At 44.3% G+C, this 19,265-nt stretch overlaps 1 protein-coding gene across 1 annotated transcript; it reads right to left on the reverse strand.

Moving 5' to 3' along the window:
• Window positions 1-272: 272 nt before the first annotated feature.
• On the reverse strand, window positions 273-19,265 carry TMC7 (transmembrane channel like 7). Its single transcript, XM_028706163.2, has 16 exons — window positions 19,079-19,265; window positions 17,361-17,604; window positions 16,736-16,884; window positions 15,374-15,541; window positions 15,170-15,255; window positions 13,778-13,923; window positions 12,355-12,502; window positions 11,255-11,428; window positions 10,363-10,517; window positions 9,593-9,710; window positions 9,257-9,354; window positions 6,418-6,601; window positions 5,635-5,765; window positions 4,434-4,589; window positions 3,349-3,427; window positions 273-2,022 (listed from the first exon to the last, which is right to left on the reverse strand). The coding sequence occupies exons 1-16, from the start codon at window positions 19,134-19,136 to the stop codon at window positions 1,963-1,965; spliced, it is 2,154 nt and encodes a 717-aa protein (XP_028561996.2). The 5' UTR covers window positions 19,137-19,265; the 3' UTR covers window positions 273-1,962.

The following is a 19,265-nucleotide window of genomic DNA, read 5'->3' on the forward strand; positions in this document are numbered from 1 at the left end:
GATTTTTATTCTGAAAGTGTGGCTCAGAATTCCCTCCCCCCTGAACCACTACTTTAAACTGACTAGAATCTTCTACCAGGCTCAGAAATAAAGACAAAATACTGCTGTCTCCTTGAAAGAAGACAAAGTGTTTTTAAACTTTGGTCAGATTATGCCTTGTGTTTTGGAAACATGATTTTTAATGTTGTGCTGAAAGCTTGACCCTTGGGTAATATGATTTGACAAAGCTGAATAATGTAGTCAAAGAGAAATAAAAGCCAACTCTCCATAAAGCAGCTGCAATATATTTATTAGCATTAATTACTATATACATTACCATTTTTATAATATTTCTTTCTTTGTTTGTTTTTAAGTACCTCTGAAGTGTGCCATTTAATGCAACAATTAACGCTTATCCAAAACGGAAATAGAGTAAGAAAACATGGCTACTTAATAAAGGCCAAAGATTAGCAAACCCTTGGCTTCTATTTCAACACAGCAATTAACTCCAGCCAAGGATCTGGCTGTTACCTGATAGTCTGACCCTTCTACAATTTGAAAAACCAAGGTTTCTGAGGATTCTGAGTAACTATATAGTTACAAACCTACCTCAATACGTCCTTTCTTCCACCCCCATCTCATTCCCAAAAATCTTTTTGTTTCAACTTAATGACTTGAGCATCTACACGTTCGTTTTGAAGCATAATGCTATCAGCATTTTCCTGTCCCTTGCCGCTTATATTTATACCCAGTGAATACAGCAGGAGTAAGGAACCTGTGGCCTTCCAGATGTTGGACTCCAATTCCCATCAGCCCCACGCAGCAAGACCAACAGCCAGGGATGTTGGGAACTCTAGTCTTAACAACGTCTGGAGGACCACAACTTTCCATCCCTGGATTTAAGTGGTTTCTATAGATGGCCATGGACTGCATGAACCATGGGCACCTATGGGCAGGGCTTCACAGCTATGCCTCTAAGGTTCCATTGGCTTTTTGATTAGGAAGAGTTTGTTACAGCTCTCCTAAAGCAGCAATTAAAACAAAACAAAGTATATAGTTGGGACATGTATATAGGCTTCAGCATAAAGCCGTTCTTATCTAGTATGCAAAATCCAACCATCTGGCAGTGTAATCAACAAAAGTCAGATTCTGGGTTGAAGCACAATACATGCCTAGTTTATACCCAGCAAGTCTTCAGGAAGATTTGGAGCAGCAGAGATAATTGCTCTAACATTATTTTTTTTTTGGGGGGGGGGGTTGTATTTGAAGACAGGTAATGTATCTTCCCTTCCTCAAGCACATACTGAGTTCTGGACAGGTAATCAACCAAGCCTCTCCATCAAAGAAGACTAGAAGGACTACATTTCACTGCATACACTCTGCTATATGACTGAACCAGCACAGACCCAGGCAGTTACCATTAGGAATGATGTACTTACATGTTATTAAGTAAAACTGATAAATAAAAGTTGCTTTTTTTTAATAAAAAAGTGAATGGCATTGAAAACAACACTGAGAACCTTTTACAAAGATCTTCCTGGTCAAGACAGGGAAGGCAGTTCACAACAGTTTTAAAACACCCATGAAAAACAGGCTTAAAGTGTAAACAATGAAAATAAAGATACAACCTCACAAAGACCTCTACAATGGTAGAGATTCTGAGCACGATTTTTAAGAGTCAATTCTGCACAAACAGAAATACAGAAATCCTGTATAATCCTGTATATGCCTAACAGGTCAACATGATAAATGGCTCCCTGAGTTGATCAACAACTCACTTATGCACACCAGCCCCGGATCCGGACACAGATATTGGAACAGCTGTAGGAGGCCCACATCTACTGCAAGTTACACTGGTCCAAGAATGAAGTTCCAAGTCACTTGGCTCAAGGTTCAAGGCACTAGATTTCTTCTCTTTTTAGCATCCCCTAAACAGCAGCTCCAAAAAAACGACTCCAAAGGCAGCAGGCATGAAAAGGCACCTCAGCTAAGTCTCTGAGCTTCAGTCAGCTTCCTGATCAGGAAGAGCTTGTCACGACTCTCCTAAGGCAGAAATTGGGTGGTGGGATGGGGAATACAAAAAGCAGAGCATTTAAAGTTCTCCTTCAATATAAAGTGCAAGTCCCCTACCAAGCAAGATCTAAACCAGAGTGGGGAGCCTATGGCCTCTCCAGATATTGCTAAACTCTTATCCCTGACCATTGATCAGGGGTCAGCAAACTTTTTCAGCAGGGGGCCAGTCCACTGTCCCTCAGACCCTGTAGGGGGCCAGACTATATTTTTGGGGGGGAAATGAACAAATTCCTATGCCCCACAAATAACCCAGAGATGCATTTTAAATAAAAGCACACATTTTACTCATGTAAAAACACCAGGCAGGCCCCACAAATAACCCAGAGATGCATTTTAAATAAAAGGACACATTCTACTCCTGTAAAAACACGCGATTCCCGGACTGTCTGCGGGCCAGATTTAGAAGGCAACTGGGCCGGATCCGGCCCCCAGGCCTTAGTTTGCCTACCCATGCCATTGATCATGCTGGCTGGGGCCAATGGGAGCTGGCATCCAAGAACATCCCTACCCTTAACCTAAGCAAAAGTACAGTGATTGAACAGCAGTTGGCTCTGAATAAAGAAATGCATGCATATATTTTCATCTTTTTAAAAACTGTGTACTGCAGCCCTTTACTCTGCAACATGCAAACTGGCAGAAACTTTGGGTGACATCTTCCCAGAGGTCAGTTGGTCAAGGACAACCTTCCACTTCCCTCCAAATTCCTGTTGCCACTCCTTAGAGTGTGGCCACACTTAGAAGACTGTGTTCAGATACTTGCTCCATAATAAAGCCACAGGCTAATCCAGCCTAGTGCCCTCCAAATGCTGGGACTACAGCTCCTATCAGCCTTCACCAGGACAGCTAATGGGAGTTGTAGTCCAACATCTGGAGGGCACCAGGTTGGCAAAGGCTGGTGTAAGCCTTGGACTCCATGGGTTGCAGCTTGCCTCTGTGGCTCTCTCTGAAGCCCAGAAATGTATTTCTAGCCATCAAGATTGAAGCTAAAACAAAAACACAGTGCAACATTTTAAAGAGGCAGAATTTGTAAAACACACAGGGGGGAAGGGAAGCAACCCTGCCAAACTCTTGCAGAGTTCACTGAATGATAGTGGGGCCTAGGAGTTAATTACACAAAGCAACGGCCTTGGTTGACATCCCATGTGAGTAATCTGTCCAAGGTATTAATTTGACATCGTCCTATGATCCCACAACAAATATTTAGCCGGTTAAAAAAAAAGATGGCTCTCATCACACAGGATAACTTGTGCATGCAGTATTTGGGGAGGGGAGATGAAACATCTGATTTAAACTTACCATAACTAATTGTTCCCTGAGTTGATTAACAACTCGTTTATGTGCTCCGGCCAAGGCAATGAAATAAAACATAATAAGGCTGTAAAACAATGGAGAAATGCAAACATCAGGACAGTTTAATACCAATGCAGGCCCAAGTTTTGTAAAACAGCATCCAGAAGACTGAGATACATACGAAATAATAGTAAGGATTCCCAAGCTACCAAATGCAGGAACAACTTCAACAAGACAGATGAAGAGTTCCTCAAGCCCAGTAATCTGTCTCCAATAGCAATTTAATGTTTATCGTGGATGTTTAGGGCCATAAATGTATTAACTAACCAATGACTTTTTTCTGCATTTATCCAGGAAGCTAGTCCTTCCCAGTACAGGGCCAGTCAGCCTGGTGGCCTCCCAGTACAGGGCAGCTTCAAACGTACATGGGACATTCAACCCTAGCAAAGGCTGCAACACTGTCCACGCTGCTTTCTCCGCAGCAGATGCCTGCCAATGGTGACCTCAGCAACTGAAGCTAAACAAGGGACTAGTATTCTAAGCTTGAGAAGAGGAATGGCCTTGTTTTTTTATTGAACTATAAGCTGCTCTCGGAGCCTTTGCCACTGAAGTGCAGGGCAAAAATCCTTTAAATAAACAAAGGAACAGCAGTGACATTAATAAAATAGTGCTTCTAGCACACAACTGCGGTATCATGCACAATGTAAGAATACCGACTACAAAAACACTGCTCTATATAGTGCTAAGCGATTGTCAAGAGTTAGAGGGGGAAAGGGTGGCAGCTAGACACATTATTAAGATACAGTAGATCTTTTTTATTTTTACAAATGTACCTAACAATATCATATGGATATCATACTCGCAGAAACACCAGCAGTACGAACTGTTTCAACTAAATATCTCATGGTTGCAACTATCTAATGGTTGCTTATGCATAGCAGTGCTCAGCATCCCACCCCCCACCAAAAAATCTGGTACATTTACATTGAACATGATCCAATAGCTGTGTACTGGGAACATTTTTCTATTGACCCCAGACAACACCGAAGAACAACATGGAAGAGATCAAGGCCAGCCTGGCCAGTGCTTACCAGACAACCATAAAGAAAGGCACTGCAAACGCTTCCGACACAATGCCATTCAGAACCTTCTGCAATACTGGTGGAAAATGATGTGCCGTATGTTCTATGACATCCCACGAACGGTTAACATTCACAAAAGGCCCACACGCTTTTGAGGAGGGAATGCTGTTTAAGCGAGGAAGGAAGGAAGCATGTGCAAGAAAATTACTATTAACTAAGCATATTAGTCATTTTTTTAATGCAAAAGTAACTCAAAATGACTTGAAACAATGACGAAGTAACGGATACATTAAAACCAGTATAAAACTAAAACAATAAAATATAAAACTTGATCATATTTTTAAAAGACAGAACTAAAACATCCCACCTGCTGAAGAAGGCCACAAATAGTTAAAAGCCAAAGGCCTGTCATAAAAGGAATGCTTTTGCCTGGTGACTAAATGATGGCACCAGGTGAGCCTCCCTGGGGAGAGCATTCCACAAGCAGGGAGCCAGTGTGGTGTAGTGGTTAAGAGCGGTAGTCTCGTAATCTGGGGAACCGGGTTCGCGTCTCCGCTCCTCCACATGCAGCTGCTGGGTGACCTTGGGCCAGTCACACTTCTTTGAAGTCTCTCAGCCCCACTCACCTCACAGAGTGTTTGTTGTGGGGGAGGAAGGGAAAGGAGAATGTTAGCTGCTTTGAGACTCCTTAAAGGGAGTGAAAGGCGGGATATCAAATCCAAACTCTTCTTCTCTTCTTCTTCAGGGAGCCACCACTGAAAAGGCCCATTCTTGTGTTGTCATCCTCCTGACCTCCCACAGAGGGGGGCACATGGAGATGATGATAGAAGGGTCTAGGTTGATTCATATGAAGCCCTACTCCAGTGTCTTCTGATAGCAGGAGCCCCCATTCAGAAGGTAGGTGTGCCCCCACATCTGAAATGAGACAGGGGAGAGCCTTTCTGCTTGGAAACTCTCCCCCCAGAAAGGCTTATACGACACCTATAAAAATGTTTGTTAAGCACTAGGAAAATTCCCTTTTATTTTCCAAGGCTTTTTAGCTCGCATGTATTTTCCCCTGACCATTTCTACAGTGAAATAAGCTGTCATCACAACTTAGGATTTTGAACATTGGCACATAAGTGGACTTGGATAGACCCAGGTGAAGCCCATTTCCCCTCCCAGCTACACAGTAACAGAGAGGCAAAGCTGTATTAAAAGGACTGCTTACTGCGTCATGCTGAGTCCCAACGGAATGAAAGCTAGAATGAGGCCAATCAAGAGCACCACCAGGAAGAAAAAGTTGGAGCTGGACGCTCTGAAGGGCCGCGTTGAAGGCTTGCATGTATGCATCAGACTAATCTGGAGAGAAGAGAAGAGCTCAGCCCAGGTGCCAGAAGTTTGGGCTCCTGGAAAGGAACTAGTTTTGCAAAGCGGGGAGGCACTTCGAAAAAAGCAGCAGGAAGGCCACACCCACCCACACACACACACACACACACACACACACACACCCAATCACCTGTCAGTAACTCCCAATGTCATTTGAACCAGCACCTTCTTGCATATCTGGGCTACCAAGTGGGGCTCAGGCCTTACGCTGAAGGGCCAGATTTTACCCAGCAACGTCCAGTTGTGGATTCCTATTCTAAACTCTATTCCTGTGGTCCCCAGACATCTTTCCCCAGACTTAAAATTTCTGGCAGCCTCAATGTGGTCATTGTAATGCACTGCGCTAGATGCCATATGCTTTTTAATTGCATTTTTCTTTTCTTTCTTCTGTTGTATTTTATTGTATTGCACAGAATTCAAACTGTAATACAATTAACATGCAGAGGGCCGCAAGCTCCACCCCCCTCTGTACCTGACTGAAGAGAAACAAGTAAGGAATTTGCACAAGAGCAAAAATGGTTGGTCTGCATCTCCTCCCTTTACAAGTCCGGTGCAGGATGGAAACTATTAAAACTGTTGTTACAGATACACTTAGGCGACAGTCAGCATTAAAAAGACCAGGTACCTTTTTAATGTAAAAGACGACAAAATATTTTACTGCTGCGATGGCAGGGAGAAGAGGACAATAGAAAGTCCCAATCCAACAGATAGTTTGCCCGTAAACAATTTCCAGCACGTTGTCAGGGATGGCAAACTCCTGCAGACCACACCACCGGAAGGCCTTATATGAGCAATAGGTAACCATCAACCTAAGAACAGTAATAAAAAAAAACCTACTTTACAGTCCAGCAATAAAACTAAATGAACCTTTTCATCATTTATAGAAATATAATATCAGAAACATAAGTGCATTTGTAGCTAGCCAGGTAGTGCATGGTGCAGAAATGTGGGGTCGGGCAAATGTTGCCAGATCAGAAACAAATAAAAAAATATTTCCGAGGTTGCTCTTGAACCTAGCCCGTGGCACCCTTATTGCCATGATGAGATTTGAGACTGTCCCCCCCCCCCAAATATTGTCCCAAGTTCATACACACTTAGCATGAACGTGCAAGTTCCAAGAGTGAAGCTCATGGTCCCAATATTCCTCCTAGGTTGTCCTGCTACTGCAGCATGATGAGCTAAGACAGGGTTTAGCACAGCATGTCAGCCAAACTCAGGCTCATGGTTTAGCTCCATACAAACTAACCCAGGTTTATCTATGGTTTGTGGCTCAGTTATCTGCTTAAATACCGCTTAATATTTTCAAAAATCTCTACTCTTGTACTTCATCTTTTAATAAAGGATTTACAAGGGGAAGCTTAAGTATTTTGGACCAAGTTAGGCAGAACAGGAAACCATGGTTTCTCTACAAATGAGATGCAGTACAGTGGTGCCTCGCAAGACGAAATTACCGTATTTTTCGCTATATAACACGCACCTGACCATAACACGCACATCGTTTTTAGAGGAGGAAAACAAGGGAAAAAATTCTGAATGAAACAGTGGATGTATCATTTTTGTGCTTCATGCTGTGGCCACAGACATGTGATCTGATGGTGAATTTGGGGTAGCTCAATGCAAAGATCCTGAGGATCCATGTGGATCCATGCTTTTTAACCACATTTTTGCACCATTGCAGCCCCAGGCAACAGTGGGTGTGTGATTTTTGGGGGGCAGGCTGCTATGTGATCTGATGGTGAATTTGGGGTGGCCCAATGCAAAGATCCTGAGGATCCATGTGGATCCATGCTTTGTAACTACATTTTAAGTGGGGAGTGAAGGAAAAACACAGAAGGAACAAGAGAGCGGTGTGCAGAGAAGCAGCTGGCTAAGAAAGCAGGAGAGGGATTTTACGGGAGGGAAGAAAGAAAGGCAAAAGTTTCCACAAACCGAAGCCAGCTTTCTCTCTCCTCCTGCATGTTTTCTGGCTGCCTGCGAGGAGCACGGAGAGGAATTAGAAGGAAAGACCTCTGCTTTCCCCTCTGCTTGCCTGGAGGGGAGGGGATTTGCCTGCTCTTTGTTCCGTTTGAGCAAACACAGCAACGAAACAGAGGCGGGTGGGCAGTAAGACCCTGAGGCAGAATGCAGGAAAGCAACTACTTCCTCTTTTCAGGTTTCCCTCTCGGACACAACGCACGATTGATTTTTGCTGATTTTTGTTCCTGCGCTCCCCTAATCGGCTCCAGGGACCCCCCCCCCCACATTCGCTCCATAACACGCACAGACATTTCCCCTTCCTTTTTAGGAGAAAAAATCTGCGTGTAATAGAGAGAAAAATACGGTAATTCGTTCCGCAGGTTTTTTCTTCTTGCGAGTTTTTCGTCTTGCGAAGCACGGTTTCCCATAGGAATGCATTAGTACAGGGCCTTCAGACCAGGAATGCATTAGTACAGGGCCTTCAGACCAGGTCCGGGGATAGTCTGTCCCCCGACCTCTTCTGAAGGCTTGGGGGGGGGGGGGGACAAGGGCTTTTCTTCCCACCGCCAGCCTTCAGAAGGCTGTTCTGAAGGCTGGCGGTGGGAAGAAAAGCCCTTCTCCCCACCTCCCGCCCCGGGGACAGGAGGGCTTTGCTGCCGACCGCCAGCATTTTAAAAGCCCCCGGGACAGCGGAGACTTCTCCGCTGTCCCGGGGCAATTTTAAAATGCTGGTGGGCGGCAGCGAAGCCTCCGCTGTCCCGGGGCGATTTTAAAATGCTGGCGGGTGGCAGCGAAGCCTCCGCTGTCCCGGGGCGATTTTAAAATGCTGGCGGGCGGCAGCGAAGGCTTCGCTACAGCCTGCCAGAATTTAAGATCGCCCCGGGACAGTGGAGAAGTCTCCGCTGTCCCAGGAAGGCAGGCGGGGGGGAGCAAAGACTTTTGCCCCCCGCCGGCCTTCAGAAGAGGTCCAGGACCTCTTCTGTCTTTGCTCCCGACCGCCAGCATTTTAAAAGAGGTCCCCGGAGATTTCCCTATGGGCTTGCTTCTTGCGAAGCAAGCCCATAGGGAAATTCGTCTTGCAGAACGAATCAAAAACGGAAAACTCTTTCGTCTTGCGAGTTTTTCGTTTTGCGAGGCGTTCGTCTTGCGAGGCACCACTGTAAAGCCTTGGGAGCCTATGGTTCCCAGACCCCTCCCCTTCTTTCATGCCTGCCAGGAGATTAGAGGCATCCACTAACTGCAGTTCCCTGTGATGTTCAAACTCAAGCAACCATGGTTTGCTTAAAGTAGCAATGGTTTCAGTACAAGCCAGGACCTAAAGCAACCGTTACGATTCTGGCTTTTCTTGCTAGCACAGCATTTCTCACAAACTACAGATACCCAAGTTTAGACATTAGAGGAAACAGCATTTTTTTAAAAAAACAAAACTGAAAGTGGTTACTTTTGGCCTTAAATTGTGTTTCAACTGTAAAGAAAGGAAATGCCTTGCCACTGAAGTTCATACTCACTTTCTTGGAAAGTCAATAAAGACTGTAATAGCAAATATTATGATAAAGTCAAAGATCATCAGCTTATACATTTCCTGGCCAACTCGAGATTCCCAGCACTGAAAGGAAAGGAAAAGGGTTTATCAAAATAAATTCAGCTGATTATTATGTTTTAAGATTATCATAAAACACCACTGCACTGTCATCTCAGTAAAACAAAATTCACAAAGCTACTGGAAAAGCTTTTCACTCTGGTGAGCAGTTTCTGCCAGGGTTCCTTTGCTTCCAAGCGGGGTCAATGGAGAGGGAGACCTTGTTTCACACGTCTCATTTTAGTTCACATGTATATCTACTTACAGGGTAGAGCTGATAGTTGTATCCACAGGCCATGCATTTTGCATTAGTACAGGACCTGATCCGAGTCCACAGTGAGAACAAGAGAACACCAATGTTGGCCAGCCTCACAAAGACACACCTTCAAAACAAAATGGAAGGAACACGCCAATGAATTGTCCAAGTTTTATACTATGGGGATTTTGCAATACCAGGGGCTTGATTACAGAAAAGCAAGATATCCATGAGATAGTTAAAATACGCAGCTTTAGGCATTCTAATGCAAAAGGTCAAGGAGAGGAAGCCAACTGGCTAAGGTGATTCTGCACAGAAAGCTTAGGGAAGGGATCCCTCCCTCCCATTTCATCAGTTTCAATCCATGATGGAATTTCATAGAATCTCCCCTCCCTTGATCCCCTCTCTTCCTTTCCCAACAGCCAATCCATGGTTTTAAAGCTGCTGCCATGATCTCTTAGAAGTGAGGAGTCAACATGCCAAAGTATTCCGCTCTCTCACTTGACCAGAGCAGCAGAGGTAACACTATTATTTCTATTCCTGCAAGTTGTCATCAGGGTGTGGCATGATGTTTGGTCACCCAACTCAATTTTGGAAGCATCTATGAACCTAGAAGCCCAAAGAGTGACCATTTGGCAACACACAATTAGAGAAGCCCAACCAGCCACAAGGCGCTACCAGACCTAAGAACACCAGAATAGGTGGCGGCAGGTGCACAGAGTTGGAAAAAGGTTCTATTTCGATATTGTGTTACGGAATCGAGCAGCGCGGGTGCTTACCTCATCAGCGTTAACCGGATTTCAAAGGCTGGCGAGTAGTCTTCAAATTTGATGAGAACTGAAAAAATTAATGGGGCAATAAAGTTGGCCATCGTAATCACCATGGAAGGTAAGTACTGTACTATGAGGTTATCATCAAATCTTGGTTTGTGGTCCTGCACAGGGAGAAAGAAAGCAAAAGGAAAGGGAGGAGTTGTTTTCTCTGGTTGGCTGCAGAACTCATAAAATGGGCCAATGGCCCATCTAGTCCAGCATCCTGTTCTCACCCCCACTGTGTCCAAGCAGATGCCCGTGGGAAACCGGCAAGCGGAACCTAAGCACAAGAGCCCTCTCTCCTCCTGGGGCTTCCAGCAGCTGGTATTCAGAAGTATTACTGTCTCAAAACATGCAGGCAGAGTACAGAAACTTTCAACTTGAACTGAATCGCTCGTCAAGACCTGTTGCCTGCTGACCTGATACAGTAGCAACTACAGCTTCTTTCCCAGCAGATGGAAATACACTTGGTCCCCGATTCTTTAGTTTTGTCAGCTATTTCCTCTGCTGTGTACTTCTCTCTAGCGGATAGAATCCCCGTATCTGCACACAAGACAGCAGCTGCAAAACTCCCTTAAATGTACTTTTAAGTTCCCCAAAGTGTCTGCCTCTTGCTTGTGTGGGAAGGTGCACAATTCCTAAGCTCATCAGCCTCCCTTTCTGGCATCTTCGTTCCTCTCCATGGCTGCTCTACTGCTAATAACAGCTTGTCAGAGTTTAAACTGGACATTCTTATAAATTACCCAGTGGGGCACCATATTTGTAGCGAAATTACAACTCCTTGGAAATGGCGACAGTTATTCCCATTGCTTGCCCTGCCTGGAGAGATTTGTTTATAAAAATGTGCCATGCCACTTACATTGGAAATGTTTTCTTGTGAGTAGACTGTTGCTCTATAGATAGAATAAAAGCAAGCTGACAAAACAGCTAGGACAATGCAGTTTAGGAATATTCTCAAGCAATAGATGCGTATTTTCTCTCTGGTGGTCCTTTCTGCGACCTTCTGCCTTAGTCTCTCTTCCTCCAAGTCAGTCTGTAAACAGAAATTCATTCACCAATGATATTTTTTAAAACTAAACCCCAACTTTTGTCAAATGATCCCTAAGGAGGCTAACAACAGATTAACAACATTCTTTATTATTCTTATGACTAAACATATTACCTACCCTTCATGAGCAAAGTTCCAGGGCAGCTTACAACAATTTTAAATTCAGAATTAAAAACAGCATTTAACTCTTCTGTTGGTGGTGAAGCAGCCAAATGTGATGCCGGAGACATTCTGCTGAAGCCTCTCATCCACCTCTGCTATATTGCTATTTATTCTAAACCCACTGTCCTGGGAGTAAGCCCCACTGAACACGGAAGGCTCAGACAGGCTTACACAGTAAGAGTAGTTTTTACATTTTTCTTACATGTTGTTTATGCTATGATTCACTCACTGCTATTTATTTAGATTTCTCTCTCACTTTAATTGAGGTATTATGTGTATTATGACACACAGCCCAGTTTTACATAGAGCATATAATTATAGAATTGTAGGTAGGGACTATGAGAGTCATTTAGTCCAACTCCCTTCAATGGTGCACATGGATGGTGTGCTTTTTTTTGGGGGGGGGGGGGATACACACAAGCCCCCTGCAAGAAAAATTTGCAATATCGAGTTCTGCTGCTCAAGATTCTGGCCACTCCATTTCATTTGTTCCATCCACACCTGGTTTCCCACCCACACCTCCACAGGTCAGACAGCATTCCATGGTCACTGAGCATTCTCCAGTGGTCTGTTTTGCCCCCTACCCTCCCTAAAAGTATTTCCCCCTTTTTTTTGCAATTCTGCAAACCTTGGGAGTTCCCCAGACCTGCTGCTGCCTCCCTCTGGTGTTTAGGTAGTACTGTTTGGAGTACATTTGCAATGGCAAGTCACAGCCTGAACATTATAAAGAGACGGAATGGTACACTCACTTTAAGCTCATAATGCAAGCTGCTATGCTTGAGCCGTGCAGCATTTACATCCGTAATACAGAAATCCCAGCCAGCAAATATTTTGTTGCAGTAACTCTGAAACTGATCGTCGTTGCGTACCAAGCTTTGTTTGAATCCATCGACAGATCTGGAGAAAGCATCCCCGAAAAATGAAATGCTTGATTAGCAACTTAAAGATTTTCCCATTTGTACAAGTACATGGAAGAGTATACTCATTCACATCCAGATCCTACCCATGGACACTCAGAATTAAATGCTGCTTAATTCATTTGAATTTCCTCCAAAGTAACTCTGCATAGGATTAGACCATTAGGGGATGAAACAGACAAAAAGCATTTCATGGTTTTCCTGTTGCTCTACTGTATAGCTTCAGCTGAAAACAAAATATTTCTAAATGTCTGACTATCTACCTATCTATAAACACTCCCTAGAATTATTATCAATTTGATTTATTCCCCGCCCTTCACCCCAAGGTTCCAGGGTGGGTCACAACAATTAAAAATACAACACTGAAAACAGTTTTAATGAATTACGATAGGAAGAATAGGGTGGGTCCAAATATACCCCAAGTGTAAAGATGTGCATCTTGAGAATGTCAGGGAGAAAGCAGGTATGCAGGGTTTTTTTAAGCTGGGGAGCACTGAAATATTTGGCACCCACCCCCCAGCAGTCTCTAGTGATACAATCCAGCACCAGTTTATACAAAAGGATTTACTGATCACGAGGCAAAGCTCTTACTTGCCACGAAGTAAGCCATGATTGCAATCAGGGCCAGCCCCTGAGAGTACCCACAAAATGTTTTTCCCCCTTACCACGAGAGAAGGGGGTGAGTGAAGATCCACATCAGGAGCTGCCCCTGTGGATCCTGATCCCTGAGGCAGTCACCTCATTTTGTCTCAAGGGTGGGCTGACCCTGAGTGCAACTCTACACATTCTCACTAGGAAGCAAGTCCCGTTGAACTCAAGCAGAAGAGACCTTTGCAAACCTACAAAAGGCACTACTAGACAACACAGGGAAGCTCCTTGCCTGTTTTATTACCCGCATCATTTTCAGCCCAGTTTATCAAGTAAGAGAGTCTCTGGGGTGGGAGTGAAGGGAATTCCTGACCTATCAGATGGCACTTCCTCCTGGGGCCTTTAGCACTGCTGCTTCTCCAGAAGGAAGGGCTGCCCACCTTCCTGACCAGACTGGCAGAGCAAGGACCTCCTCAAATCCCTCTAAGGTTTTTTTTTTTAAAGGAATTGTGCCTGCGGCATAAATAAAGGATAACTAAATAAAGGATAACTAAAGTAAGTTGAACATTAACCATAGTGACAGGAGAAAAGATCATGAAGAAATAAGAGAAATGCCGGTGAAAGACCCAAATGGGCCATCACAGTGCACACTTCAAGCTAACTTTACCTTTTCACGATCCAGAGAAAGCTTAATGAAAGGTAACCCAGCGTGGTCAGCAAATAGGCAAGCGGCACATGGTATTTCAGGAAGCCAAAATAGATGGTATCTACTGTGTAATAGCCATAAAAGAGACTAGTCATTTCCAGAAAGCCCTGCAAGAATTTAGCACAGAAGAAAGTTACTACATAGAAGCACACAACGGTTTACAGACATGCTCTGGAGTCTTTGCCAAGTGCCAAAAGCAACTATTTTTGAAAACAAATGGTGTTGCACCCCCGATAAAGCTCTTTACCTATAAGGAAAAGCCTTCAACTGCGTAAATCAAGATAAACTGGAAGAGCCCCAAAGGGTGGTATCCAATGAAGTAGCTCAATTGGCACAAGCATTTCCATTTGAACAACAGAACTTCCCCTTCCTCTCCTCAAACTCCCCATATGCCCTCCTTGGAGGGCTGGGGAGATCCCCAGCACAGATTTAAGAGGAACATGGGGGGAGGGAGGCCAAGTAGAGGGAGGGAGAAGTTCCATTGCACAGTCCGAGGTCCTTGCATTAAGGAAACTACTTCATTAGATGCCATCCTATGTAGTACAGCTGTCCTGTAAAGGGAAGAGAGGCAGGAACCATATACACTGCCCTAAGGTTTCTGGAGGAAAACTCTTCCAGGGGAGTAATTTTTTTTTAATGTAACAATTAAATAAAACAACTTTACAATGCTACAGCTAGAAGGACAAAAAACTTAACATTAAAGCAGGGGGTCTCAGGATGTTCTGCATTCAGTACTGTATGTCACATGCACACTATGGACGCATTCGGAAAAACAAGTATCTACTTAATAAACCAATACATGCACAGGCTTCAGGCACCTGGAAGCGGTGGCTCTGCACGAGTGAGCGAGAAAGTGGCAAGGCTGCACTGAATGGGATAAATCTTTACCTGTCAAAGTAAGGGAACTATGTTTAATGGGTTCTAAGGAAGCCAAAATATAAGGCGACGGATCAAAGCTGGTTTAACAGGAAGCAATGGGCCAGTGCTTGCATGACACTGTAAAGCTACATACACACCATACACTTAAAGCACATTTCCCCCCCAGCCCCCCAAAGAATCCTGAGAATGGCAGTTTACACCTTGCCGAGCTAAAATTCCCAGCACCCTTAACAAAACTACAGTTCCCAGGATTCATTGAGGGGGCGAATTGACTTTAACTGCACAGCGCGTACACAACCTGAGAGTCTCTACTCTGAAGAGCTTAGATTTAGAGATTTACCCTGCCCAATGCAGCCTTACCATTTTGCCCAGAAGGTGGAGGGAGGGGGCTTTCTACCTCCTAATGAAACCCTCTGCTTTTTTTAAAAAAAAAACTGCTTCTTTGGATTTAGCAATATATGTCCAAATACTTACTGTGCCAGTCAGCAGATCTATAACGTAACTGTAGAAGTAAATAAGTCCCTTGGTACCACTGACAACATAAACTGTACAGTGGTGCTCTGTAGATAAGAGATCAAAAGAAAATAAATGGAACAGGAGGAGTGAAAACAGCCAAATGCTCATCTGCTATGTCTGTACTTGCGAACAGAAAACAGGTTAGTAGGAAGAGTGTATTACCTATGCTCTTCAGGGGAAGTTGAACGTAGCTGCCATTGACCGTTCCATGTTTGTAAAAGGCACTAGGAAGGGTGATAAAGGTGAACACAAGGAGAAAGATCACAACGTTCAGGATCACGAGGAATCGTAGAAAGGAAAAGTAAGACTGGATCCCAGTGCCAAACTTCCCTATGAAAAGAAAGATTTAATTTATGAATGAACACATTTACTGTTACTGTAAAACTGTGCGCGCGGGATGCAGCCACCTTGCTGAAGGAAAAGGTCTGGGCCTGGTCGGAAGACCCCCAAGTACCCTGCCTCAAGTTCCATAGTGGAAGAAAGGTGGGCCCTTTGAATGGTCTGTTTGCACATAATACTAAGCCAAACCAAGCCAATCCATTGTACATGGCTTAGTGTGAATGTACTGCCTCCCAAGGAGCAGATTATAACCACTTGGTTCCTTCACAGGCTTTTTAGCTCAGCACAGCACCTAAGGTTTGGCTTATGATATTGTCCAAACCTGGAATTGTGGTCAAGATCTTTGCTCCTTAACGACAAACTTTGGTGACAGATCATGGTTAATCAGGAGAAACTTTAAACACAATCCCAGGTTTGGACAACACTCTAAACCTCTTCAGTGGTAGCCCGCTCAGCTGTGGAACGCTCTTCCAAAGTTGCCTTGTCTGTCACCATCACTGGAATCTTTCCTTTGCCAGGCAAAGACACTTTTGTTTTCCCCAAGCATTTGCCCCCCTCACTGTTCCCTCCATCATGAGATTCTGAGGGTGGCTGGTTATCTTCCCTCCACCCACCACTTCAAAAGCACACAGAGATAAAGGAGGAAGTTGAAGCAATGACATTTACTCTCACATCTTCTTTTCAAGGCTCAGCTCATCACCTGAAGATCTGAACAGTTGCCTCATCCTGCAGTTGTGGGGTGGGTGACTTGTGACAGATTTGTCTGTCTGTGAACGTTTGGTGCATTCTTTTTAAAACTGGCTTATTTAAATGCATTGTACTTTTGGTGTTACTGTTTTAAGCCAAGTTAGTTACTGTAAAGGCAGAGAGCTGAAAAAGGAATCAGGAGAGAACCTGTGTTGTATGTTCTGCAGAAGCTGCTGTTTCTGCGCTATCTTCAAAGGCAGCCTCAGTATATAACACATTGCAGTAATCTAACCTAGAGGTTTTTTTGTATTTTTATGTTTAATTTGTTTGTGGATTTTAGCTGTGTCTTATTTACAATTTCATTTGTGCAATTTCTTTGTGGAGAGTTTCTCAGTCAACCAGTTTATAAATCCACTGAATAACGGAACAAAAGATGTGAAAAAGACAATGAAAATAAAGAGCAAAATCAAGCAGCATACAAATTAATAAAGAACATACCCTCAATACTGCGGATGTCATGTCCCCAAAGTTCAAAGTAAGATGACAGTTCTCTGGTATCCTCTACAATTTTTTTCCATGATTTGTTACTTATCTGTCTCCACTGATGCCAACCTGACAGGTATCTTATGTTAGCCACCTGAATTTCCCTAGTAAGATAAAACGAATTAACATGACAAGATCATTGGGGGGTTCATTTTAGAACTGGTGAAAATGCAGGATTAATTTTTAAAAAAGATAACTGCACATGATGCAACCCAAAGCAATTTACAATATAAGATATAAAGTTAAAAGTCTCTTAGCTTACAATTTCCATGCCTGTTGGACCATGAGTGAGAACTGCGAATGGCCATTGCCTATATCATAAACTGAAAGGGGGTTTATACTTTTGGAATTAATTTTTCATCTAAACACAAAGATTTGGATTCTTTTACTTCCGTCATCTTAACCTAGGTTCCCTGAACACGGACCAATGCTTAGGAGCGTGGTGGAGGCAAAATGACTTACTGCTATTTAGAAACAATTTTAGAAATTAATAAAATCCATTTCCCAGAAGCAATTTTTACCCAGAAATGGATCCCACTATCACAACTACTATACAGCTCAAAGAGTTTCTCTCTCTAACCTTAATCTTCTCTTCTCTGCGATAGTTAAGGCATATTCTCTCAGCGGCTGTGCAGAGCCTGGGCTTCCTGGTCCAACCCTTTCTAGGAGACTGCTGGTCTCGCCAGAAGCTGTCCGTGCTAAACTGCGGTAGTCCCGCAATCCTCCAGCTGAAGTTCTCCTCCTCAACATAGACTGGTAACTGGGTAGTTCTTGCAGAAAAGCAACAGTTGGTGCTGCATACTGTGAGTCAAGAAGGAAAACCTCTGCAAAAAGAAAAGGGGGGAAAGGTTAACAAATTAGCTCCCAAGCTCAGTTGGTTAAAGCATGGTGCTGATGCTGAGGTTTCAGGTTTGGTTTGGCTGGACAGCTGCATATGCCTGCATTGCAGGGGGTTGGACTAGATGATCCACCATGGAGAGAGGGGGGTGGTGTTGGGAATGAAGTGTGCCATGTTCCCATGTATCCTTAACCATGACCTGTGATCATAGGAAAACCTTGGCTACAGATTATTAAGGATAAGAGACTTTAACCATGATGCAGAGTTCAGATGACACAGGAAGGCTGCCATTGCACTGACCTGCTGCGTTGCACTGACCTGAAAAGCCGAGGGAGCAATCTCATTGGGGGCCAGCAAGTCCAGGTAAGCCATAGTTCACCATGTGAACATGGCTGTTGTTTTGGACTAATTTAGATATCACTAAACTAATAAATTAGCAGCTATCCCATTATTAAATTAACATTAATATCACTCCTATTAATGCTACCAATACCATATATTATTGTTACTATTAATCATTAAATTTGTAAACAGCCCTATACCTACAGGACTCAATGACCAACCCAAGAATCCCCCTTCCCCAGCACATTTTAAAAGGGCATTGGTTATGTTTATTATTATGAACTCTCTCTAAGCCTTAGCTATGGGCCCCAAAGGAGGCGGCTAAAAATGATCACATAATTAAATTAAACCATTTCACAAATCTGATGAAGTGGCACTTGTAGCCAATAGAGCTTTTACACTGTGACAAATAAACCAATGTTTCTCTAGTTAGTTTTTAGACGGTACCCACTCAGGCCTCTCCACGATGACGTGAAGGACAAAACCCGCAGACACCCAACATTTTGTTGATTTTGAACCCCCTTTAAAAGCACAAATTCGCTCTAACCGGAAGCATTTTTTAAAAAAAAAAGCTTCCCGCAGAGTCGCAACGTGATCCCGGAGCAGGTTTACTCAGAAGCAACGCCCAGGTGACCTCAGCGGGCTGCATCACACTCGGAACTTAACTCAGCCGCGACCCGTTGAAAATTAAAGGGCCGAAATTTGTCGTGCCTATTCATCTTAAGCTTTTGAGCAAAGGCGAGCATTGGCTGCAACCCACAGCTAACTCCGGCCCATTCATAAAAATTAAAAAGGGCCTACCCTGAGCATGGTCAACAGGGGAACCCCGTGGGATTTATTTACTCCCCAAGAAAGCAAACTTTACGAGTTGCAACCTGCAAAAAGCGAGCTACGGGGACTCGGTGCACTTGAGAAGAAGCCGGAGCAAACGAGGAGCAGCCCCCATCTCTTCCCCGCCACCCCTTTCGCATCCACGGCGCCCCAAAGTGCCCACTCCCGTTGCCCACTCGTTTTACGCGGGAGTAAACAAAACAAACCCGCGCTGTTCAACGGAACTTTCTCCCAAATAAGACACCCAAGAGGCCGGCAACGCCGTCCCCGTCCCGCCCTCGACCCACCGTTGCTCCCCCAGCCGGGGCTGTCCCGCCTCGCGGCGCCCTGCAGCTGCTCGCCCATGCTGGCCGTCGGGCGGCCTCTCGCCGTCGTCGCAAACAAAGCCTCCGCCGCCTTCCTCAAGAGAGGCGCCGCCGCCGCCGCGGCCAAGTCCTAACCGGGCTGTTTCCGGCCCTCTCCGGGGGAGCCAAT

This window comes from Podarcis muralis, chromosome 14 (genome assembly GCF_964188315.1).
Source record: "Podarcis muralis chromosome 14, rPodMur119.hap1.1, whole genome shotgun sequence".
In the NCBI taxonomy this organism is placed as follows: Eukaryota; Metazoa; Chordata; class Lepidosauria; order Squamata; family Lacertidae; genus Podarcis; species Podarcis muralis.